The sequence below is a fragment of the Pseudophryne corroboree genome, chromosome 9 (assembly GCF_028390025.1).
Source record: "Pseudophryne corroboree isolate aPseCor3 chromosome 9, aPseCor3.hap2, whole genome shotgun sequence".
Classification (NCBI taxonomy): domain Eukaryota; kingdom Metazoa; phylum Chordata; class Amphibia; order Anura; family Myobatrachidae; genus Pseudophryne; species Pseudophryne corroboree.
The window spans coordinates 290,886,235-290,912,053 of record NC_086452.1 but is presented as its reverse complement, the minus strand read 5'-3'; the positions used below and the strand labels follow the sequence as shown (position 1 = coordinate 290,912,053).

Below are 25,819 nucleotides of genomic sequence, written 5' to 3'. Positions count from 1 at the left end.
ACTGCTAACAAATTTGGTGCTGCGATCAACTCTGAATGACCCCTATGTTTTTCCTCGACGGATTTATTGGAATTTAAAATCATCTGCTATGTTTCCCTTGTTGGGTTGTACTATTGCACCCCTTCCCCCTATTATATTTTACTTAGTGACTGTGCTCTTATGGTAACCATTTGTAATTCCAAAATTACTCAATAAACGATTTATAAAAAATAAAAAAAAAGTTTGCTGTGGCTCTACCTATATTATTCCTTAAAAATTTTCATAAAACATATTTGAAGCTGTGTGTAAGTTGTGTTTTAATGTTGTTAACAGTTACATTGCACACATTACCACTGTAGTATCCTCTTAAATCTTTAAAAGAAGACAGGAGTGATATCACCATACTTGAAAGATTAGGATAATCGCACCTTTAAGAAGTGTGGCTTATGTAAACTCTCCAATGGTGTGTTATAATGACTGAGAACAGGTCCAGTGTCAAAGCGTGAATCAATATTAAGTCACATGCTGTGTAGTAATTGGTTTGAATTCCCCCAAAAAGGATTTATAGTTAATAACAGAGAAAATTAAATGTCACACCAAATGTCACAGTGTGACATAAAGTCACAGATGAAGCCGTGTTTTAGGATGTTCAGATTCCTCAAGATAAAAATGTAATATGGGAAAAGTGAATTATAGATTGGTCTCCAAAACTTAGATGAGATCAGATTGTACATGTCACAGCTATTATGCTGTGCTTTATATATCTTAATAATGTGCTTCATATATCTTAATAATAAAATGTAGATCTATTGCACCACATCCATAGTCTGTATTATTATTTACCAGTTAGTACACATGAAGCTCCTCAACGATAATCATATAAAACAGGATACTAACTAGGGAAGCCAATCCCGGGCCATTTTTTTCAAGCCCGGGTTTCGGGATTGAAAAATGTCCAATCCCGGGATTCCCGGGATACCCGGAATTGGCTTTTACCTAGGTGGCCGCCGCCCCGCCCCGCACATATAACTCGCCATATACCGGGGGCGGGCGGGAGAGGAACGTCCTGTGAACGCTGCTGGTGGCTCAGCATGACCTCTCACGCTGCGCTGGGGACTCGGAAGGAGGAAGCCGGGCAGTGTTTGAGCGTCCTGTGGACGCTCAACGCTGATCCCTCAATCCCCGGGATTGGAGCTTCCAATCCCGGGATTGAATCCCGGCCATTTTTGGGCCTAAATCCCGGGATTCTGCCGATCCCGATCCCGGGATTGGCCACCATAATACTAACTAATGCCAGAACAAATGTTACAGCAATGTTTAGAAAAAAAGTTGATTTGTCTGGGCACATGTTAAAACAGCCTTGTGTAGTTAGTGATAAGAACTTAAATACAGAGAGATTGTGTATACAGATGTGTCCGCATATTTTGGAGGAAAAATGCACAAAAAGGCGCCTGGCGTTAATAAATACGCTGACGACTAGGCTCTAGGAATGTGTGTTTAACGTGACTGCAGCAATGATGTAGGAATACACATCTCTACCTCAGATTTCTAGTAGTGTGTAAATAGGTGATATACTGTAAATTTCTGTATTATTGAAACTGATAAAATTGCTATGACATAACTAAAGAAATAAAATACATTGTCACTCAATTACATTTCTGGAGGTACTGTAGAAGATGGGTTGTGTATTAATAAATGGAGGTTGGTTTGATCCCTTAATAAGCGAATTAGCTTGATGTTGAGACTGTGTTATTAGAAAAGGATGGTTATACACTACACTGACATGTACAGTAAGGTGCACCTATATGTCAGTATGAGTACCAAACTGCCGAACAGTTTGCTGTTTTAATAAATATGGTACAGATGTGATGGCTGCATGGTGAGTGGGCATAGCACTGCCCAGATGAATCGAATATGTTACATGATACTGTACATTGCCTGCTGGTTTTGGTGCTGGCATTAATAAGAGAATACTAAGGTGCCAATGGTGAATATTTTTTCCATGGCCTGCCTATTAATATATACATGTATGAAGAAGTATTAATGACCACGTTTTAGACAAAATCGCTGGAAAATTTAGTTATCACTGCTTGATATATAGTTCTCTTAGTTTCCAGGCCAGATTGCAATATGTTTGGTCTATTTGTTAGGAGTTTTTTTTTTTGTCTGCGTTGTGTGTTCTCCTTTATACAGTGTATCTAATTGATTTTCTTTCTCTATTGTTGATATACACTGATTATGATAATTTTCTTCTTCAGCTCTCTTCTTTGGAGGTCTTTGTAATCGGTGCTATTGCCAAAGCTATTGCCACAACTGTCACTTATCCTTTACAGACAGTGCAATCTGTACTACGGGTATGTATGTATGTTTGTTACAAAATAAATAAAACTGTATTGGCAGCTTTAATTGATCACTCTGTTAGGAACCAAACACTTATATTTACACTAAAGTCTTAGTGTATTTTATTTTAGTGATCATAAATTAATTTAGTCAACTGTACTTTAGGGATACTACCACTGAACTTCTACATACATAACACTTAAAAAAACCAGTAATTTCTCTAACGTCCTAGAGGATGCTGGGGACTCCGTAAGGACCATGGGGAATAGACGGGCTCCGCAGGAGATAGGGCACTTTAAGAAAGCTTGGCTCCTCCGTCTATGTCCCTCCTCCAGACCTCAGTTTTACACTGTGCCCAGAGGATGAAGGGCGCACTGCAGGGAGCTCTCTTGAGTTCTTTGCTACAGAAAGTATTTTTGTTTGGATTTTTACTTTTTCACAGGGAGCACTGCTGGCCACAGGCTCCCTGCATCGAGGGACTGAGGAGAGAGGGGCAGCCCTACTTAACTGATAGGATCTGCTTCCTCGGCTACTGGACACCATTAGCTTCAGAGGGGGTGAACACAGGTTCGTCCTGGGCGTCCACCCCCGGAGCCACGCCGCCGTTCTCACAGAGCCAGAAGAACAGAAGCAAGAAGCAGAAGCAAGAAGACGTCTCAGGCGGCAGAAGCCTTCAGCTTCACAGAGGTAACGCACAGCACTGCAGCTGTGCGTCATTGCTCCACATCACCTCACACACTCCGGTCACTGTATGGGTGCAGGGCGCAGGGTGGGGGCGCCCTGGGCAGCAATAATAACACCTCTTAGATGGCAAATAGGTATCTCTCCAAAGGGCCTTTCAGGGGATACTGTCTTCAGAAAAAGTTTCCCTGGGTGTGTGCAGTGTGTCGGTACGTGTGTGTCGACATGTTTGATGAGGAAGGCTCGCTTAATGTGGAGGGGGAGTGCTTGAATGTCAGGTCGCCGTCTGCAACGCCGACACCGGACTGGGTGGATATGCTGAATGTCTTGAATGCAAATGTAAATCTCCTGCATAAAAGATTAGACAAGGCTGAAGCTAGGGATCAGTCAGGTAGCCAGTCCGTGCCTGTCCCTGTGGTGCCAGGACCTTCAGGGTCTCAAAAGCGCCCCATATCCCAGGTCGCTGACACAGATACTGACTCTAGTGTCGACTATGAGGATGCAAAATTACAGCCGAAGGTGGCAAAAGGTATTAGGTACATGATTATTGCCATAAAAGAGGTTTTGCATATCACGGAGGAACCCCCTGTCCCTGACACGAGGGTTCACATGTATAAAGGGAAAAAGCCTGAGGTCACGTTTCCGTCCTCATTTGAGCTAAGCGAATTATGCGAAAAGGCTTGGGAATCTCCGGATAGGAGACTCCATGTTCCCAAAAGGATTCTCATGGCGTATCCTTTTCCACAGAAGGATCGGATACGACGGGTATCTGCGCCTAAAGTAGACAAGGCGCTGACACGCTTATCCAAGAAGGTGGCACTGCCTTCTCCGGATACTGCTTCCTCAAGGATCCTGCTGATCGCAAGCAGGAAATTACCATGAAGCACATTTACACACATTCAGGAACTATAGTTAGGCCAGCCATGGCGTCGGCCTGGGTTTGTAGTGCTGTCGTGGCATGGGCAGACTCCTTATCTACGGAGATGGACTCCTTAGATAGGGATACCATTCTAATGACCATGGAGCATATCAGAGATGCTGCCTTGTATATGAGGGATGCTCAGAGAGACATTTGTTTACTAAGCTCTAGAATAAACGCTATGTCTATTTCTGCTAGGCGGCTCTTGTGGACCCGACAGTGGACGGGAGACGCCGACTCAAAGCGGCATATGGAGTCATTGCCTTACAAGGGGGAGGAGTTGTTTGGAGAAGGCCTCTCGGACCTAGTCTCTACTGCTACGGCCGGTAAATCGAATTTTTTACCTTATGTTCCCCCGCAGCATTCTAAGAAGGTACCACATTATCAAATGCAGTCCTTTCGTTCCAATAAAAACAAGAAGGTACGAGGATCGTCCTTCGTTGCCAGAGGTAAAGGCAAAGGAAAAAAAGCTGCACTCAGCTAGTTCCCAGGAGCAGAAGTCCTCCCCTACTTCCGCAAAGTCCACAGCATGACGCTGGGGCTTTCCGGGGGGGCGGGGAAGGGGGGAGATCAAGTGGGGGCACGTCTTCGTCTTTTCAGCCACGTCTGGGTTCAATCACAGGTGGATCCCTGGGCAATAGAGATTGTTTCCCAGGGATACAGACTGGAATTCGAAGACATGCCCCCTCGCATGTTTTTCAAGTCGGCTCTGCCGGCTTCCCCGTCAGAGAGGGAGCTAGTGTTAGCGGCAATTCACAAATTGTACATTCAACAGGTGATAATCAAGGTTCCTCATCTCCAGCAAGGAGAGGGTTATTATTCATCCCTGTTTGTGGTACCGAAACCGGACGGTTCGATCAGACCCATTCTAAATCTAAAATCCCTGAACCTGTACTTGAAGAGGTTCAAGTTCAAAATGGAATCGCTCAGAATGGTCATTGCCAGCCTGGAGGGAGGGGATTGGATGGTGTCCCTGGACATAAAGGATGCGTACCTTCATGTTCCGATTTTCCCCCCTCACCAGGCGTTTCTGAGATTTGCAGTACAGGATTGTCACTACCAATTTCAGACTTTGCCGTTTGGTCTTTCCACGGCCCCGAGAATTTTCACCAAGGTAATGGTGGAAATGATGGTGCTCCTGCGCAAGCAGGGAGTCACAATTATCCCGTACTTGGACGATCTCCTTATAAAGTTGAGATCTCGGGAGAAGTTGCTGGACAGCGTGTCTCTGTCCGTGAAGACGTTGCAGATGCACGGCTGGATTCTCAATTTACCGAAATCCCAGCTAGTACCTGCAACGCGTCTGACCTTTTTGGGCCTGATTCTAGACACAGACCAAAAAAGAGTTTTTCTTCCGGTGGAGAAGGCTCAGGAGCTCATAGCCCTGGTCAGGAACCTTTTAAAGCCAAAAAAGGTTTTGGTGCATCATTGCACAAAGGTTCTGGGGAAGATGGTGGCTTCATACGAGGCCATCCCCTTCGGCAGGTTCCATGCGAGGACTTTCCAATGGGACCTATTGGACAAATGGTCCGGTCCCATCTACATATGCAGAAACGGATCACCCTGTCTCCCAGGGCCAGGGTATCTCTCCTGTGGTGGCTGCACAGTGCTCACCTCCTAGAGGGTCGCAGGTTCGACATTCAGGACTGGATCCTGGTGAATACGGACGCGAGCCTTCGAGGTTGGGGGGCTGTCGCACTGGGAAGAAATTTCCAAGGTCTCTGGTCAAGCCTAGAGACTTGTCTCCACATCAATGTCCTGGAGTTAAGGGCCATTTACAACGCCCTACGCCAGGCGGAGAAATGGCTTCAGAACAAACCGGTTCTGATTCAGTCGGACAATATCACGGCAGTGGCTCATGTAAACCGCCAAGGCGGCACAAGGAGCAGAGTGGCCATGGCTGAGGCGACCAGGATTCTGCGCTGGGCGGAAGGCCATGTAAGCGCACTATCAGCAGTGTTCATCCCGGGGGTGGACAACTGGGAGGCGGACTTCCTCAGCAGGCACGACCTGCATCCGGGAGAGTGGGGACTTCATCAAGAAGTCTTCACACAGATCGTGGATCGGTGGGGACTGCCTCAAATAGACATGATGGCGTCCCGTCTCAACAAAAAGCTAAAGAGGTATTGCGCCAGGTCAAGAGACCCTCAGGCGGTAGCGGTAGACACTCTGGTGACACCATGGGTGTTCAGATCGGTCCTCTGCCTCTCATACCCAAGGTGTTGAGATTAATAAGACTAAGAAGGGTCAGAACAATTCTCATTGTTCCAGATTGGCCAAGGAGGACTTGGTATCCGGATCTGCAAGAGTTGCTCACAGAAGATCCGTGGCCTCTTCCTCTAAGGCAGGACCTGCTGCAGCAGGGGCCCTGTCTGTTCCAAGACTTACCGCGGCTGCGTTTGACGGCATGGCGGTTGAACGCCGGATCCTAGCTGAAAAAGGGATTCCGGAGGAGGTCATTCCTACCCTGATCAAGGCTAGGAAGGATGTGACATAGAAACATTATCACCGTATATGGCGGAAATATGTTTCTTGGTGTGAGGCCAGAGCTGCTCCTATGGAGGAGTTCCATTTGGGCCGTCTGCCTAAAATTAGGGTCCATAAAGGTCCAAATTTCGGCCTTATCCATTTTCTTTCAAAGAGAATTGGCTTCTCTTCCTGAAGTACAGACTTTTGTGAAGGGAGTGCTGCATATTCAGCCTCCCTTTGTACCTCCGGTGGAGCCTTGGGATCTTAACGTGGTATTAAGTTTCCTCAAGTCACCTTGGTTTGAACCACTTAAAACAGTGGAGTTGAAATACCTCACTTGGAAAGTGGTCATGTTGTTGGCCTTAGCTTCTGCAAGGCGTGTTTCGGAATTAGCGGCTTTATCATATAAAAGCCCATACCTGATCTTTCACGTGGATAGGGCAGAGTTGAGGACTCGTCCTCAATTTCTGCCCAAGGTGGTCTCACCTTTTTATATGAATCAACCTATTGTCGTGCCTGTGGCTACATGGGACTTGGAGGACTCAGAGTCCCTGGATGTGGTCAGGGCTTTGAAGATTTACGTGACCAGAACAGCTAGGATCAGGAAGACTGAAGCTCTGTTTGTTCTGTATGCGGCCAACAAGGTTGGCGCTCCTGCTTCAAAGCAGACAATTGCTCGCTGGATCTGTAACACGATTCAGCAGGTGCATTCTACGGCAGGATTGCCATTGTCTAAATCGGTTAAGGCCCATTCCACTAGGAAAGTGGGCTCTTCTTGGGTGGCTGCCCGAGGGGGCTCGGCACTACAACTGTGCCGAGCTGCTACTTGGTCGGGGTCAAACACCTTTGCAAAGTTCTATAAGTTTGATACCGTGGCTGAGGAGGACCTCCTGTTTGCTCAATCGGTGCTGCAGAGTCATCCGCACTCTCCCGCCCGTTTGGGAGCTTTGGTATAATTCTCATGGTCCTTACGGAGTCCCCAGCATCCTCTAGGACGTTAGAGAAAATAAGATTTTACTTACCGGTAAATCTATTTCTCGTAGTCCGTAGAGGATGCTGGGCGCCCGTCCCAAGTGCGGACTTCTTCTGCAAGACTTGTATATAGTTATTGCTTACATAAGGCTTATGTTATAGTTGGTCGGTCTTGAACCGAGGCTATGTTACTTGTTCATACTGTTAACTGGGTAGTTTATCACAAGTTATACGGTGTGGCTGGTATGAATCTCGCCCTTAGGTTACAGAAATCCTTTCCTCGTACTGTTCATTTCCTCTGGGCACAGTTTCTCTAACTGAGGTCTGGAGGAGGGACATAGAGGGAGGAGCCAGTGCACACCCAGAATCCAAAGCTTTCTTAAAGTGCCCTATCTCCTGCGGAGCCCGTCTATTCCCCATGGTCCTTACGGAGTCCCCAGCATCCTCTACGGACTACGAGAAATAGATTTACCGGTAAGTAAAATCCTATTTTCTACATTAGCACTACATGTGGTACCTCAAAATTCACTCATTAAAATGTAATAACTTTTTTGTTAGGCTTGATTAAAACACAGACTAATACTCCTCTCAATGTATCCACAAGAAAACGCTAAATATCGAACATAAAGTAACCTATATGTGCAAGAAAATGTAGAGCATAAAACCAATCAACAAGCTGTACAAAAAACACTATAATGATGTGCATATTTTATATATATATATATATATATATATATATAGCTATGCACCCCCATCAAAGAGTTGTCTACTGGGGTGAACCTTCAGGGATAGATTCGCAAAGGCGTCTCCCATACACAAATGTTGTATACTATCTAACATCACATGGGACGAAGGCACTCTTCAGAGAAGTTTATGCAGAAGGTCATTATATTCATTCAAAGTTGCATGCTGAGTATTTGCAGTACATTACAGCTGACATTTTGATTCATTTTGGAATAATTTTCAAGGCAAGAAAGGCAAAGATGTAATATTAAAAAATAATAAATAATGAAGTATCACAACAACAACCACGCCTGACAGGCTCCACTAATGGGTATCAAAACACATCACACTAGATATATCACATTACAGTGATCAATGAAGATTGCAGAATATATTACACGAGTTAGATGCATGATAATGAGAGCATCACAGCTTAAAGCATGTATATAAAAGCACATGAGAATGATAGTGTGCAGTGTGGAATGCTTTAATAGGCACAAGACATATATCCAATACTGTGCACAGAACAATTACAGGAAAATGCATAAATCATAGGCATACGTAATGTATCGCCGTCAGGTTATAAGTGTACTACATGCATAATCATGCTGTAACTAAAATACCATGGAGTTGTCTATTGTATATAATCAGATGATGCAAGAGAAAACACAAATAGACATTGCCAACATTAGATAAACAAAATTGGTACCTGCAAAGCCACAATTCAAGTGTACGTCAGCATGCTGGTTTAAATAGCTCTGGGTACCAGAAGTAATCACTCGGACTGGAAGTGTATGTATCTCTGGAAATCGCGTGTATATAGAGGGTATCCATGCCAGGCTATGTATAGCCACGCTGGTGCTAGCAGGTCTAAGGCGGTATGCACGATTATAAAAGGAATGAATACATAAAAGGGCACACACCTCCATAACCGGAAGTGGGGCTTGCTATAGGTGCCGGAAGTGTGGCACAACAGCTAGACGAGTGTGCAGGAAGTTGGGCAGACTCTAATGTCCGTTGACCGGTAGTGGGGCATGTACATACAGTGCAAGTGTAAATATAAATTGCTGCCAATGTTTTAATGATATATCAACAGGGAAAAGGGGACGGGGAATAACCTCTGCACAAGTTAAAAGTCAATATGTTCTTTTAAGTATAATGAAAACCCTAAATAATACACATACTGTGGTTACTATACCTAATACTGTGTTGGGGGTGCTGCCACAGACAATGAGATTGAGAACAAGAAAAAGGGATAGAGAAGATTGTCTCTTGGTTGGCGCACAAAGAGAAAAAATATTGATTAATGTTAATAAATATAAAATATAACTTTTATTATCAACCAATAAAAATGATGTGAAATATATGAAAGAAACTTTTCTAATGAAATATATCTTTATGATGAATAAAAAATGTATTAAATTATATTCACTGTGTGTGGTTTGTCATTTTACTGTATATAACATAGTAAATATTTGTAAGAACCAGGATCACCATACAATTACCTCACTCTTCACTAGTGGATATCCTAAAAAAATGTGTTGTCATTTATCCTTAGCTTATTGTGCCTCAAGCTATCTTGCTAAATTATTGCAGCTCTATATCTAGCTACAAGAATACATTTATCTGAAAAGGCTGTATATAAACTTTTGAAGAAGAGATACGTTGTGTCTAGTCAGGTCTGACAGTGTTGCGTTTTTTTTTTATAAACTAACCGCTGCATTGTAACCACTGAGGACAGATTTCATATGAGTTTAAGTCTCCTACATATGTACTCATAAACCAGATAATAAAATGTGTTTAGGGACCGCTGATCACGTTTCCTGACATTGGCATAAAAATATGATATTATAACCACATGTAACCTCTTTGCATGTGTGTTATTGTCAAAGGAGCTCCTTATAGATCTGCTAGCGTTTGCATCATCTGACATTCACATATATCTTTTCAGTGCATAGCATGCTGCAAACGTATTTAGCTCCGTATGGGTAATCAAGAGAATAGGAATCCACTGAGTTTGACTAGCTGGTGTATTTTGACTTATACTAGTGTATGCTGGTTTATACTAGGGCCTCTCTGATCGGCAAATTACAACACACATGCCGCTCCTTGCCGTAATTAATTCTACCTCTTGTATAGAAATTTGTTGTATTCAGAGGTCCGTAGTCAGAGTAAATGTACACTCGTACCATACACATTCTATGAAATCATATATCATTGTTATGCCGTCTAGGATCTAATGTTATTCAACATACAGGACATAAACCGACTGGAGTGTCCGCAGATATCTATTGCCAACAGCTGAGCCGCTTGTAATTCTACGTGATTCAGTATGTAAGCTGTCCGTATACACACACTAAAATTGTCCTCAAATACTACAACTGGAACATAATGATTTATTGTGTCATCTAAAATCTAATGGTATACAACATAGAATGTGTATGATACGAGTGTACATTTACTCTGACTACGGACCTCTGAATACAACAAATTTCTATACAAGAAGTAGAATTAATTACGGCAAGGAGCGGCATGTGTGTTGTAATTTGCTGATCAGAGAGGCCCTAGTATAAACCAGCATACACTAGTATAAGTCAAAATACACCAGCTAGTCAAACTCAGTGGATTCCTATTCTCTTGATTACCCATACGGAGCTAAATACGTTTGCAGCATGCTATGCACTGAAAAGATATATGTGAATGTCAGATGATGCAAACGCTAGCAGATCTATAAGGAGCTCCTTTGACAATAACACACATGCAAAGAGGTTACATGTGGTTATATCATCATATTTTTATGCCAATGTCAGGAAACGTGATCAGCGGTCCCTAAACACATTTTATTATCTGGTTTATGAGTACATATGTAGGAGACTTAAACTCACATGAAATCTGTCCTCAGTGGTTACAATGCAGCGGTGTTAGTTTATAAAAAAAAAACGCAACACTGTCAGACCTGACTAGACACAACGTATCTCTTCTTCAAAAGTTTATATACAGCCTTTTCAGATAAATGTATTCTTGTAGCTAGATATAGAGCTGCAATAATTTAGCAAGATAGCTTGAGGCACAATAAGCTAAGGATAAATGACAACAATTTTTTTTAGGATATCCACTAGTGAAGAGTGAGGTAATTGTATGGTGATCCTGGTTCTTACAAATATTTACTATGTTATATACAGTAAAATGACAAACCACACACAGTGAATATAATTTAATACATTTTTTATTCATCATAAAGATATATTTCATTAGAAAAGATTCTTTCATATATTTCACATCATTTTTATTGGTTGATAATAAAAGTTATATTTTATATTTATTAAAATTAATCAATATTTTTTCTCTTTGTGCGCCAACCAAGAGACAATCTTCTCTATCCCTTTTTCTTGTTGCCAATGTTTTAAAAAGGCAGCTGAAAATTTTGAGCATATTAATAATTTAAACAATATCCAATCAGTGGGCTCGTCAGGCAGATGTTGGAACCAAATAAATGGGTGTACCTAGGTGTTATGTATCATAACATAGCGTTGCATATATACTTAATAGCGTACACAGGAAAGTATGTATTATTATAACAAGATGTGTTATAGCAAAATGTAAGTTACATGGCAAAAACAGATAGTGCTAAATATATAAGTCAACCTGATCAGTCAAGGACTATGTTGGAAGGTGTCAGTGCACACTTATGGGGAATCAATATGAGAGGATATGATGAGAAGTGACACACAGGCAGGCATAGATGGAGTCATCAGTAGGAAATATACATGATAACCATAAAACTACTATAAACTGGATTAAAGAAAGACACTAAATTATGTTCATTTAGTATCTTAGGTTGACCCGTATCCAAACGGTCTATCCAGTAGCTTTCTTTTTACTTTAAAAGGAGAGTACGATCCCTTCCTCTAGTTGGTGGCGGAACCCAATCAATGAGTTTACATTTAAGGGAAGCAACTTGATGACCAAATACTGCAAAGTGACATGCTATGGGTTTATCTGAGTTTCCCGAAGGTAGTGCTTGTCTGATCGGGAGGTGGTGATTCGCCATTCTGTCATGGAAACAGCGCGTTGTCAGTCCTTCATAATATAGGCCACATGGACAAATAAGGATTTATTCTACACGGTTTAATGTACAGTGCAATCTCCACTTGATCGCTATTCTACGTTCATTATGTGGATGAGTGAATGTTGCACCCGGGATTAAAGAACTACAAGTAACACATCCACTGCACTGGTGGCATCCAGGGTGTAATTTCATTATATCGATCACAGTTGATGGTTTGTTAGGGTTGAGCTGTGGATGGAGCAACAGTTGTTTGAGATTGTGGTCATGTCAATAGGCCATCATAGGTGGTGCAGAATGCGTATCAAGTAATCTTGTTGAATAGCCTTGTTCTACGAACCTCGTGGTCATCTCAGAGATTTGTTTGTCACATTTCATCTCGGTGGTGTTATTATGTAGAACACATAAGTTTTGATGGCTTGAGGCAAGTAAACAGGTGTTACGGTCAGTAAATTTGTGATAAAGTGTTTCCAATTTCCCATTCTGTTTACATATCAAGAAAACTGATGCTGGTAAGGTTCATTGTATAGGTGAACCAAATCAGTTCAGAGACCTCATTGAGATGATGTATCATCTGTAGAAACGTATATTGGGATCCTTGCCATAAGATAAAGATGTCCTCAATAAATCTGCAGTAGAAATGTATGTGTTAGCCATATGTTAGAAAAATAAATGTGTCTTCATAGTTAACCATGAACAGATCGGCATATGAGGGTGCTAGGTTGGATCCCATGGCGGTGCCCACTACTTGTAAATTAAGGTTCTCATTGCATTGAAAATAGTTATTATGCAGCACAAGTTCTGCAAGTTCACGCAGGAAGTTCGGGGGAGGATTATTATTGGTCGTGGAGAGTAAGAATTTGTCAAGGATATTTAGTCCTGCAGTATGCAGTATAACGTGCATAGCGAAGAGACATCAAGTGTGACAAGTAACCTATTAGCATCAGTTGTAATACATTTTGTCTTAGACAAAAAGTCTCCTGTGTCCTTTATGTAGCTCATACTCACCTGGACCAGTAGCTGTAGAAAGTGATTGACGCATACGGCCAATGGTTGCAGTATTGCTCCTTTTGCAGAGGTTATTGGTCTCCCAGGTGATTTGGTGAGCGACTTATGCACCTTGGGTAAGGTGTAAATGATGGGGCATATAGGATGATCAGCTGTCAGATAGGTGTAGGTAAAGTCATCATTCCAACCTGCCGTGTGTGCTTCTTTAAGAACCTAGAACCTTGTCCATCCGACATTTGATGGACCGGGTTGGATTGCATGATGAAAGACTATGTAATGAAAGACCCTTATCGGCAGGCTGTATAACTAATTGATCATTTGTGCAAAGACTTCACAAGGCCTCCTTCTCATCTGTGGTTCGATTATCGTAAATTTTTTTTGGGGATTTAGTGTTAACTTCAATGTTTACCGTCCTACGGTACGTCTTGATACTGGCATTACTGGACGGAGGATCAAATTTTGATTTTATTTTGAAGGGTTGTGCGTTAGACTCAGTTTTATTATTGTTGAAAAATTCCTAAAGTTCTGTCCAAATTTATAATGATCGATGGTTCACTTGAAGAGATCAAACCTGTGTGTAGGCACAAAGGAAAGGCCTTTTGATAATAAGCTGATTTCAGTAGGTGTTAAGTGATGACTTAAAGATTGAACACAAGTTATAGGTCTTTTTGTTCCGCCCTCTTCCTCGTCCTTGTGTAGCTCCCCATCCGCATGTCCAGTCTATATTTCTTAGGACCATGGATCGTGTTTAGGTCTAAAAAATCTTGGTTCACTCGAGTTTCAGAATTATCAGTGTCCGAGGTGGTGCCTGAAGAATAGGTATCAGGTTGGTGGAAGGGCAGCCTTCTCCTAGGACATGTTCTTATATACCTATTAGACCTAGGTTGGGCATTGAAATCACGGAGGAGTAATCGGTACACCGTGTGGCTCTTGTAATCCTGGTTGACAGAGGCAAGCTTCTTTCGTTTAAACGCAATAAACTCTTTCCTATAGGCTTCCACCTGTGTGTTCAGGAATTCAAACCAGTTATTCGTCTTGTCCTCTTTCAGTGTTGCCAGATGGATTTGGTTAAAAATTTTCAACTCACTTTGTTCTTTTTCAATTCAGAGGAGACCTCCTTAATAACCAGAATCATTAGATCCATTGTGCATTTAGTATACTGCACAAGCGCCTGCAGAAGGTGAGATTGGAGCGTCCTATCGTAGGTATGTTGTTAATTCGAAAGCCCCAAGGTATCTGCTTGTTGCGATGGTATTCTGATATAAAATGTCCGCGTAAGGTGATGTCAGTTTCCCTTTTTTTCACTCTCAGGAGCATATGGAAAAGAAGTTTCAGAAGGATGTGTCGAGATGTCTAATTTATCAAATAATGGGGCTAATTCAGGTTGGATCGCAAATCGCGATCCATCCGGAATCATTACTATCGCCCTGCGGGCACATGTGCAGCGCCCATCCTGTGCATGCGCCCGCACTTTCTGCGGGGGGGGGGCGCTGAAAATTCGATCGCCTCTGCCTGTCAATCAGGCAGGGGCGGATGCGGGGCGGCAACACTCCATTCCAGGGCAGAGACGGAGCGGCGCGGTGCGAACGGGTGGGCGGAGGTGGCCAAACGGGGACATGTGAGGGGCGTGATCATTTCAGCTGCGTGATGTCACACGCAGCCGCCAAGTTTTAGAACATGGCTGCGGGCCTCCTGCGGGCGCAGCTAATCTGCACCGGCAGGAGGCTTCCTCAGTTTCTGCTAACTAGCAGAAATTGCGATGTGTTCGCAATTTCTGCTTGTTGAACGGGGGAGGCACCAGTCAGCATGCTGGGCGGTCTTCAGCATGCGATCCAAAGGATTGCAAATTCTGCTAATTAGCAGGCTTTGCAATCCTTACTGAAGTAGGCCCTATATCCTGTCTGCGTCATCATCAGTGAATGAAAAGCCACTCTGTTCTGCCTGTGATAACAAGGCCTCATCAAATAATGCTGCTCCTGTGCACGACATAGTTATTCCTACGCTGATAAAGGCTAGGAAGGACGTGACAGCAAGACACTATCACCGTATATGGCAAAAATATGTGACCTGGTGTGAGGCCAGGAAGGCCCCTACAGAGGAATTCCAGCGGGGACGGTTCCTGCACTTCCTACAGTCTGGAGTGACTATGGGCCTGAAGTTGGGGTCCATAAAGGTCCAGATTTCGGCCCTATCCATTTTCTTTCAAAAGGAACTGGCTTTTCTTCCTGAAGTTCAGACGTTTGTTAAGGGAGTGCTGCATATTCAGCCCCCTTTTGTGCCACCAGTGGCACCTTGGGATCTCAACGTGGTGTTGGGTTTCCTGAAATCCCACTGGTTTGAGCCACTTAAGACCGTGGAGCTAAAGTATCTCACGTGGAAGGTGGTCATGCTATTGGCCTTAGCTTCGGCTAGGCGTGTGTCAGAATTGGCGGCTTTGTCATGTAAAAGCCCCTATCTGGTTTTCCATATGGACAGGGCAGAATTACGGACTCGTCTGCAATTTCTGCCGAAGGTGGTGTCATCTTTTCATTTGAACCAACCTATTGTGGTGCCTGCGGCTACTCGTGACTTGGACGATTCCAAGTTGCTTGATGTAGTCAGGGCTTTGAAGATCTATGTAGCCAGGACGGCTGGAGTCAGGAAGACTGACTCGCTGTTTATCCTGTATGCATCCAACAAGCTGGGTGCTTCTGCTTCAAAGCAAACCATTGCTCGCTGGATCTGTAGCACGATTCAGCAGGCTCATTCTGCGGCTGGTTTGCCGCATCCAAAATCAGTGAAAGCCCATTCCACAAGGAAAGTGGGCTCTTCTTGGGCAGCTGCCCGAGGGGTCTCGGCATTACAGCTTTGCCGAGCAGCTACTTGGTCGGGTACAAACACATTTGCTAAGTTCTACAAGTTTGATACCCTGGCTGAGGAGGACCTTGTGTTTGCCCATTCGGTGCTGCAGAGTCATCCGCACTCTCCCGCCCGTTTGGGAGCTTTGGTATAATCCCCATGGTCCTTACGGAGTCCCCAGCATCCACTAGGACGTTAGAGAAAATAAGATTTTACTCACCGGTAAATCTATTTCTCGTAGTCCGTAGTGGATGCTGGGCGCCCGTCCCAAGTGCGGACTTTCTGCAATACGTGTACATAGTTATTGCTTAATACAGGGTTATGTTATGTGGGCATCCATTGTTGATGCTCTGTTGTGGTTCATACTGTTGACTGGGTTATACACAAGTTATACGGTGTGATTGGTGTGGCTGGTATGAGTCTTACCCTGGATTCCAAAATCCTTTCCTTATAATGTCAGCTCTTCCGGACACAGTTTCCTTAACTGAGGTCTGGAGGAGGGGCATAGAGGGAGGAGCCAGTGCACACCAGTAGTACTAAATCTTTCTTAGAGTGCCCAGTCTCCTGCGGAGCCCGTCTATTCCCCATGGTCCTTACGGAGTCCCCAGCATCCACTACGCTCTACGAGAAATAGATTTACCGGTGAGTAAAATCTTATTATTTCCCTCAGACCCCTCGGGGTTGCAGCAATGTTATTTTGCCCAGTTACTACTCCCTGATATCGACACAAATATTATTTCTTATGTCGACTATGATGTTCCTGATTAGATCCACAACATCGGCATTCAGTACATTTGTCATACACATTAAGAACGTATTAACATCACTACGGACCCTGCTATCCCTGACAAATTATATATATATATATATATATATATATATATATATATATATATATATGGATATATGTGTGAATATGTGTATTTAAACGTGTATATTCATATTAAAAATTATAATGAATGCTGAAGTAAAGTTATTCCTTTTCATGTGCTGGTCGCTCTGTTGAAAGCTCTAGGTCAGCCGTGACAAGATGGTTTCAAATCCTCATGAGGAGTGTTATTCTTTTCCCGCCGTGGATAGAATAAAGTGAGAGTCAACCCCTGTTTTGCATGGGGCCCTGTCACAAAGGATCTTATACAGGAAGCTAAGTGATATTTTAATTATATGCTGTGATTATATTTGCATTATATGCGCATGGGGGAGTGCTTGTATTCAAAATAGTCGGTTACCTTATCGTCAGATAGAATTACCCTGGGGAGAGATGGGATACTCCTTAGTTGGGTCATTTCTAGAACATTGCAGCATACTGCCGTGCGACTACAAGAGGTATAGGACTCTTGGGTTCGCGGGCCAATTCCATGGCGGTCTCGGCTAGGACGTTGTGGATTCACCAATGGAATGCTGAGGCTGACTCCGAGAAGTATTGGAGTATATTACCTATGAAGGTGAAACCTGGTTTGGGGATGGCTTTGTTAAGTTGATCTCGGCAGATACCACTGGTAAGTCTACCTTCTTGAGCTATGTTCCCTCACAACGGTGGGTGACGCATTTTTGTAGGATGCAGTAATTTCGACCGGATAGATACGGTTTTTCCCCTCCTTGGCGGGTAGAGGAAGGTGAAAAGGTAAGAGGTCAGCAGCCTTTTCAAGTTCGCAGAAGCAGAAATCATCCTCTGTTTCTACCACCGAATGTCGCTGGGTCTATCTTGCGGGAGCCCACACCGGTGGGACCACGTCTAATACTCTTCAGTCAGTCCTGGAATGGACATGGACCAGTGAGTTAAGGGAAGAGTCCCAAGGGAGACATACTGGAGTTTCCAGATGATTCCCCTCACTGATTTTTCAAATAGATCTTACCGAGTCTCCTCTGGACGGGGAGGTAGTATGCAACGCCATACAAGAGTTGGGTCAGGATCAGGACATTGTCCTGCTGTCCCTGTAAAAAAATAAAAAAAATAAAAAAAGAGCTGTTTTTCAAGCTTTTTCGTGCTTCTGAGCCCGGAAGAACAATCCTATAAAATTTCTACTTAAGAAGTTGAACTACAAGATGGAATCTCTCAGGACAGGGATCTCCAATCTGTAAAAGGAGAAAGAGGGTCTAAGTACGGTTTCTTCCGCATTAGGCTTACCTGGGTTTGCTATTCAGGACTGTCATTGCCAATGCACCAGAGTGATGGCAGTATGATGGTTTTCCTTCAGTAGTAAAAGCCATTATTACTCTGTACTGGGACGCTCTCCTGACTATGGAGAGGTTAAGAAACAAGTGGTACAAATCGTTGTTTTATCTCTGACAGTTCTTCAACACAGTGGTTGGCTCCTGAACTTCTTAGAATCACTGTTGATCCCAACGGCGCAGATGTCGGACTTGGGAATAAGGTTAGATGCAGAACTGTTGGGAGTTTGTTTTTTTCCAGTGGAAAGAGATCTGAAGTGTAAATCCATCAATACGTTCCGTGGATGAAGAAGATGGTTACGGCCTACAAGGCCATTCGGTGAGCAGGTTAAATACCAGAGTGGTGTTAGCGGGACCAGTTGGACATGTGGTCTGCGTCTCACTTGCACATGCACCGGAAAATAATCCTATTTTCCAGGACCAGAATATCTCTCCTGTGGTGGATACACAGTTCTTACCTCTTAGAGCAGGGGTGTCAAAGACAAGGCCCGCGGGCCAAATCCGGCCCGCCAGACCTCGTCTGATGGCCCGCGGTGCCGCCGCCATGAAACCCCCTTCTCCCGAGTGCCCAGCTCGGGGGGGGGGGCGGGGTTTCGCGGAATGACGCGATTGCGTCGTGACGTCACGGCGCAAACGCGTCATTCAACGAAATCCCGTCGGAGGAGGGAGAAGGGAGCCGCGCAGACGAGGAGGGAGAGGCGGCTGAAGAGCGGCGAGAACCGCTTCAAATGTAAGTCAGCCCCTCTCCCTTCCTCTCTTTCTCTCTCTCTCCCTCCTTCCACCACCTGCCGCAATGTGTAAAATGGGGACCTGTGCCTGCCACAATGTGTAAAATGGGGACCTGTGCCTGCCACAATGTGTAAAATGGGGACCTGTACCTGCCGCTATGTGTAAAATGGGGACCTGTGCCTGCCACAATGTGTAAAATGGGGACCTGTACCTGCCGCTATGTGTAAAATGGGGACCTGTGCCTGCCACAATGTGTAAAATGGGGACCTGTGCCTGCCACAATGTGTAAAATGGGGACCTGTACCTGCCGCTATGTGTAAAATGGGGACCTGTGCCTGCCACAATGTGTAAAATGGGGACCTGTGCCTGCCGCAATGTGTAAAATGGGGACCTGTGCACTATAAAAGGGGGCACATGGCTGGGCACTATAAAAGGGGGCACATGGCTGGGCACTTTAAAAGGGAGCAGATGGCTGGGCACATATAAGGCAGGTGGAGCGGTAAATTTTGGATAGACCTACAGATACAACCGGCCCTTTGATGGGGACCAAACTGCTGATGCGGCCCCCGATGAATTTGAGTTTGACACCCCTGTCTTAGAGGGACGAAGGTTCGGGATCCAGGATTAGATCCTGGGGTCCATGGATACAATTCTCCGCGGCTGGGAAGCAGTCTTTCCAGGGGAAGAATTTCCAGGGAAAACGGTCAAGCCGGGAAGCTTGGCTGCAATAAGCATTCTGGAATTAAGGGCTATTTACATCGGCCTTCTGCAAGCGGAGCGTCTTCTTCGCGATCTGCCCGTCTTAATTCAGTCTGACAACTTAACAGCAGTGGCGTAAGTAAACCGCTAGGGCGGAACGAAGAACAAAGCGGCAATGGCAGAAGCCTCAAGAGTTTTCCGCTGGGCGGAAAGGCATGTAAACGTTCTGTTAGTGGTCTTCATTCCGGGTGTAGACAACTGGGAAACAGACTTCCTCAGCAGACACGATCTCCATCCAGGAGTGTGGGGTCTTCATTAAGTGGTTTTCACAAAAGTGACAAGTCTTTGGGGAATTCTTCAAATAGACATGATGGTGTCTCGCCTCAACAAGAAACTTCAGAGATATGGTTCCAGCTCAAGGGACCCTCAAGCAATAGCGGTGGACGCCCTGGTGACACCATGGGTTTTTCAGTCGGTCTATGTGTTCCCTCCATTTCCACTCTTTCCGAAGGGATAAAGATCATAAGAAGAACAAAGGTTCAGGCGATCCTCATTGTCCAGATCTTCAAGAATCACTCATAGAAGATCCCTGACCTCTTCCTCTACGAGAGAGCCTGTTACAGCAAGGACCGTGCGTGTATCAAGACTTACCGCGGCTGCGTTTGATGGCATGGCGGTTGAACGCCATATCCTAACCCGAGGGTATTCCCAGTGGAGTCATTCCCACACTGCTTCAGGCTAGAAAAGAAGTAACGGCGATGCTTTAACACCGTATTTGGAGAAAATATGTATCTTGGTGTGGATCCAAGAAGACTCCTACGAAAAAAATAATTTCAGCTGAGGTGTTTGCTCCATTTTTTGCAAGCGGGTGTGGATGCGGGCCTAAACTTAGGCTCCTTTAATGTACAAATTTCAGCCTTATCTATTTCCTTTCAGAAAGAATTGGCCTCCCTTCCAGAAGTTCAGACCTTCGTGAAGGGCGTGCTGCACATCCAACCTCCCTTTGTGCCCCCTGTGGCACCGTGGGATCTTAACGTGGTGTTGCAATTACTTCAATCTCATTGAACCTTTGCGTAAGGTTGAGTTGAAATTCCTTACTTGGAAAGTGATCATGCTGTTGGCCTTGGCATCCGCAAGGTGGGTGTCTGAATTGGCGGCATTGTATCACAAAAGCCCCTATTTAATCTTCCATGAAGTTAGAGCGGAGTTGACAACTCGTCAGCAGTTCCTGCCAGAAGTGGTTTCATCGTTTCACGTAAACCAGCCTATTGTGGTGCCAGTGGCTACTGGCGCCTTGGCGGAATGGAATTCTCGATGTGGTCAGAGTTTTCAAAATCTATGTTGCCAGAACGGCTCAGATTGGGAAAACAGAGGCTCTGTTGTCCTGTGGGCTCCCAACAAGAGTGGGGTTTCTGCTTCCAAGCAGACTATTGCACGCTGGTTCTGTTATACGATTCAGCATGCTCATTCTATGGCAGGATTGCTGTTACCGAAAGCGGTGAAGGCCCATTCTACCAGAGAGGTGGGCTCATCCTGGGCGGCTGCCGTGAGGTCTCGGCATTACAGCTTTGCCGAGCTGCTATTTGGTCGTGATCAAACACCTTTGCAAAGTTTACAAGTTTGATACCCTGGCTGAGGAGGACCTCTTGTTTGGTCAATCAGTGTTGCAGAGTCATCCGCACTCTCCCGCCCGTTCTAGAGCTTTGGTATAAACCCATGGTTCATGAAGCATCCCCAGCATCCTCTAGGACGCATGAGAAAATAGGATTTTAATACCTACCGGTAAATCCTTTTCTCTTAGTCCGTAGAGGATGCTGGGCACCCGTCCCAGTGCGTACTGTATCTGCAGTCATTGGGTATGTTTACACACATGGTGTGTTGTGTTTAAGTCAGCCTGCTGCTGCCGATATTCAGGCCATAACATGCGTTATGCTGTTACTGGTTGTGTTTACACACATAGGTTGTGTTACGATTTATGTCAGCGTATTGCTGCATATTCTTCATGCCGTCGGCTGGTATTCTATTGGATGCCACGTTCTGCGGCATATTGGAGGTGTGAGCTGGTAAAATGCTCACCGTGGTTTAACAATAAATTCTTTCCTCGAAATGTCCGTCTCCCTGGGCACAGTTACTTAAACTGGAGTCTGGAGGAGGGGCATAGAGGGAGGAGCCAGTTCACACCCATTCAAAGTCTTAAAGTGTGCCCATGTCTCCTTCGGATCCCGTCTATACCCCATGGTTCTTGAAGCATCCCCAGCATCCTCTACGGACTAAGAGAAAAGGATTTACTGGTAGGTATTAAAATCCTATTTTTGCTTTCCTCCTCTCCGAGTATGTTCCGTCTCCTTCAGGCACAGTTTTTTCTTAACTGGCTTGTGGGAGGGGGCATAGAGGGGAGGAGCCAGCACACATACTGTAATTTGATTTGTTTAAGTGCACCAGCTCCTTTGGGACCCATCTATACCCCATCATTCTAAGAATCAGTTCCCAGTATCCCCTAAGGACTACGAGAAAAGGATTTACCGTTCGAAATCCAAATTTTTTTTCTCCTGTGTGAATCCTTATATGTTGAACATGCTGTCGCTTGGAGATAAAACACTTGCTGCATTCAGAACATTTATATAGTTTCACTATAGTGGCTCCTCTGATGTATAACAAGAGATGACTTACGGGGAAAACATTTGCTACATTCAGAACATGTAAATGGTTTCTCTCCTGTGTGACTCCTCTGTTTACAAAGACTTGAGCAATCTGTAAAACTTTTTCTGCATTCAAAGCATAAATTTTTTTATTTCTCCTGTGTGAATCCTCTGATGTATACCAAGTTGTGGCTTGGAGGCAAAACATTTGATGCATTCAGATCATGTAAATGGTTTCTCTCCTTTGTGAATCCTCTTATGTGTAACAGGTTGTGGTTTGGAGGTAAAACACTTGCCACATTCCGGACATTTATATGGTTTCTCTCCTGTGTGGATCCTCTGATATCTAACAAGAGATGACTTATGGGAAAAACATTTGCTACATTCATAACATGTAAATGGTTTCTCTCCTGTGTGACTGCTCTGATGTTTGTGAAGACTTGAAAAATGTGTAAAGCTCTTGCTGCATTCAGTGCATGAATATGGTTTTCCCATAAACAAATGTTGTATACTAGCCCACATCTTATGGGAAGAAGGCACTCTCCAGAGTGCTGTTTTTTATTTACGGCATGATTATGCATGTAGTACACCTATAACATAACAACGATACATTATATCTGTCTGATTTATGCATTTTCCTGTAAATGTTCTGTGCTTGTGCCTATTAATGCATTCCACACTGCACATTATAATTCCAGTGTGCCTTTATATACATGTGTTGTGCTGTGATGCTCTCAATATCATGCATCTAACTCACGTAATTTATTCTGCAGTCTTGATTGCTGTAATGTGATATATCTAGTATGATGTATTTTGTTACACATTTGTGGGGTCTGTCAAGCGTGATGATTGTTGTCATATTTTATTCTTTATAATTTTTTAGTATTACATCTTTGCCTTTGAAAATTATTCCAAAGTGAATCGAAACGTTGGCTGTAATGTACTGCATGCAGCTTTGAATAAACCATAAACTATACTCAGCATGCATCTTTGAATAAATATAATAAACTTCTTCATATACTTCTCTGGAGAGTGCCGCCTTCCCTTGTGATGTGGGATAGTATACAACATTTATTTATATATGCATATATATATATATATATATATATAGAGAGAGAGAGATATATAGAGAGATATATATATATAGAAACTGAAAAAATATCTCTGTGGAGCGAACTTATTAGAGTATGATATGGTGTATTTGTATCAGATTACTGGTTTAAATGTGATTTGGTGTATTTATGTCTGGTTACTGATAAAGAGAGGATGACTTTACAAAAACACCCTTTTTCTTTAAAACACTTGTTTCTTTTTATTACAATTAACAATTTAAATCATCATTTCCATTAAAAAGAAATTGGTAAACATTTTTACAATGCGTTATTGCTCATTAAAGATAAAATAATTGTATATCCAATATTGTAAGGTGTTTTTGTAAAGTCATCCTCTCTTTATCAGTAACCAGACATAAATACACCAAATCACATTTAAACCAGTAATCTGATACAAATACACCATATCATACTCTAATAAGTGCGCTCCACAGAGATATTTTTTCAGTTTCTATTTTATTTTAGTCTCCTTCGACAGGGGATCATCTCTGTGTGGAAGCTTGCCTATTGATAAAGGTGTAGGGTTAAAGAAATTGATTTAAAAATATACTAACTGGTTTTGAATAAATGAAACAGTAGTTTCAATTTTTGAGCGCATCAAGGGATTGTTTAGTGTTTTATATATATATATATATATATATAAAATAAAACACAATTCCCAAGCGCGCTATGTGAGACGTGTTTACGGTAATTCTTCCAGAGAAGCCCACGTGGATATGTAGTGTACTGGAGAATGTTAGTATCTGGGGTCCTGTAACAGATAACCCCTCACCAAATAGTCACCCAAACAAGAGGCCAAAGGCCAATTAGTAAAACATATTGGTTTAATATCACAGATTTAAACAAATAGATATTAAATATAGTACAATGTACAATATTTGCATATAATAGTCAAACAATTATGCCAGTAGTTACTGTATATCCAGTGTGTTCAATGTATGATGATAACTTTAGATATTCCCTCACCTTTTTCAAGGTGTGAGCTCAGAAGGGAGTATCTTTCACAGACTGGTTTGATGGCTTTTGACTGACAGACCCTGACAAAAGCCATCAAACCAGTCTGTGAAAGATACTCCTCAGATTTAAAAGCGGGTTGGCTCCAATCTCTGTGTCTTTTGCCATTCTTGGGAGTGAAACTCTGTCTGCCCTCCCGTGTGTGTGTGTGTGTGTGTGTGTGTGTGTGTGTGTGTGTGTGGTGTTTTGTGGTCTCCTTTAGCTATGTCCAGGGACACTGTGTCATATGCTGCGGAGGATATGTCCTCCCAGGATGATCCCATTCCATGTAATCAGGATAGCACTGGTTTAGCACAGATTCCAGCAAGGGATTCTGACTGGTTTTCCTCTATCAAATCTTGGATTTCTCAGATCTCAGATAGGGTTGCAAGTAATGAATCCGCAACCCAGGTGTCACCGAGCTCTATGGCAGTATGGCCCGATTCTGGTACCTCAGGACGCTTCACTATATACCCCCACAAACGTGCGCTTGTTCATGTCATGCAAGATGACACGGATACCGATTCTGATATCACAGACTGGGGATGTGTTGCGGGGGTCTGCCTCTCTTGCAAAGGGGGTGCAATTGATGATGGAGGCTATCAGGGATGTGTTGAATATTAATGATACCACACCTGAGCAGGTTGAGGAGGCTTTTTTCACTGCTTAACCTTTCCTGCGTCAAAGGAATTAAATGCTATATTTGAGAAAGCATGGGAAAACCCTGAGAAAAAATTCCAGATCCCTAAAAGGGTCCAGGTGGCGTTTCCTTTCCCTGAGGAGGATAGGAAAAAATGGGAAAGCCGCCAATTGTTGACACATCTGTGTCCAGACTCTCAAAAAAGGTGGTTTTACCTGTTCCGGGATCTACCGCCTTAAAGGAGCCGGCTGATCGAAAGATTGTTAATACACCTAAATCAATGTACACCACTTCGGCGGCCATATTACGTCCCACTATTGCTAGTGCATGGATTGCAAAAGCTATAGGAAAATGGTCAGGCACCTTACTTGAGGATTTGGATACAATGGATAAGGGTGATGTTGAATTGTTTTTGCGTAACATTCACGAATCAGCAGGTTTTATGGTAGAATCCATGAAAGACCTGGGTTCCATGGCTGCGGGGATCTCTTCCATATCTGTTTCAGCTCGTCGGGGACTGTGGCTGCGCCAGTGGTCGGCCGACGCGGAATCCAGGAAAAGTGTGGAATTCCTACCCTACACAGGTCGGGCTCTCTTTGGGGAAGCTTTGGATGCGTGGATATCCACGGCAACAGCGGGTAAGTCTCTGTTCCTTTCCTCAGCTGCATCTGCTCTGAAGAAATCCTTCTCTTCATCAGCATCACAGTCCTTTCGGTTTAACAAGCCTAGAAAGGCCAAACCGTCCAATACCTTCTTTAAGGGAGGCCGAGCTAAATCCAAGAAACCTGCTGCAGCAGGTTCCCAGGAAACTAAGCCTGCTTCCAGTACGCCGAAGTCCTC

The 25,819-nt window shown here is 43.7% G+C and overlaps 1 protein-coding gene across 5 annotated transcripts in view; it reads left to right on the top strand.

Moving 5' to 3' along the window:
• The window catches only part of SLC25A17 (solute carrier family 25 member 17), a 502,099-nt gene that overhangs the window by 406,758 nt on the left and 69,522 nt on the right, over window positions 1–25,819 (top strand). For all 5 annotated transcript variants that reach the window (XM_063940362.1, XM_063940358.1, XM_063940361.1 and 2 more), the window contains one exon: window positions 2,238–2,333. In XM_063940362.1, the coding sequence (XP_063796432.1) occupies window positions 2,238–2,333 (96 nt within the window). The remainder of the gene's footprint in view (window positions 1–2,237; window positions 2,334–25,819) is intronic.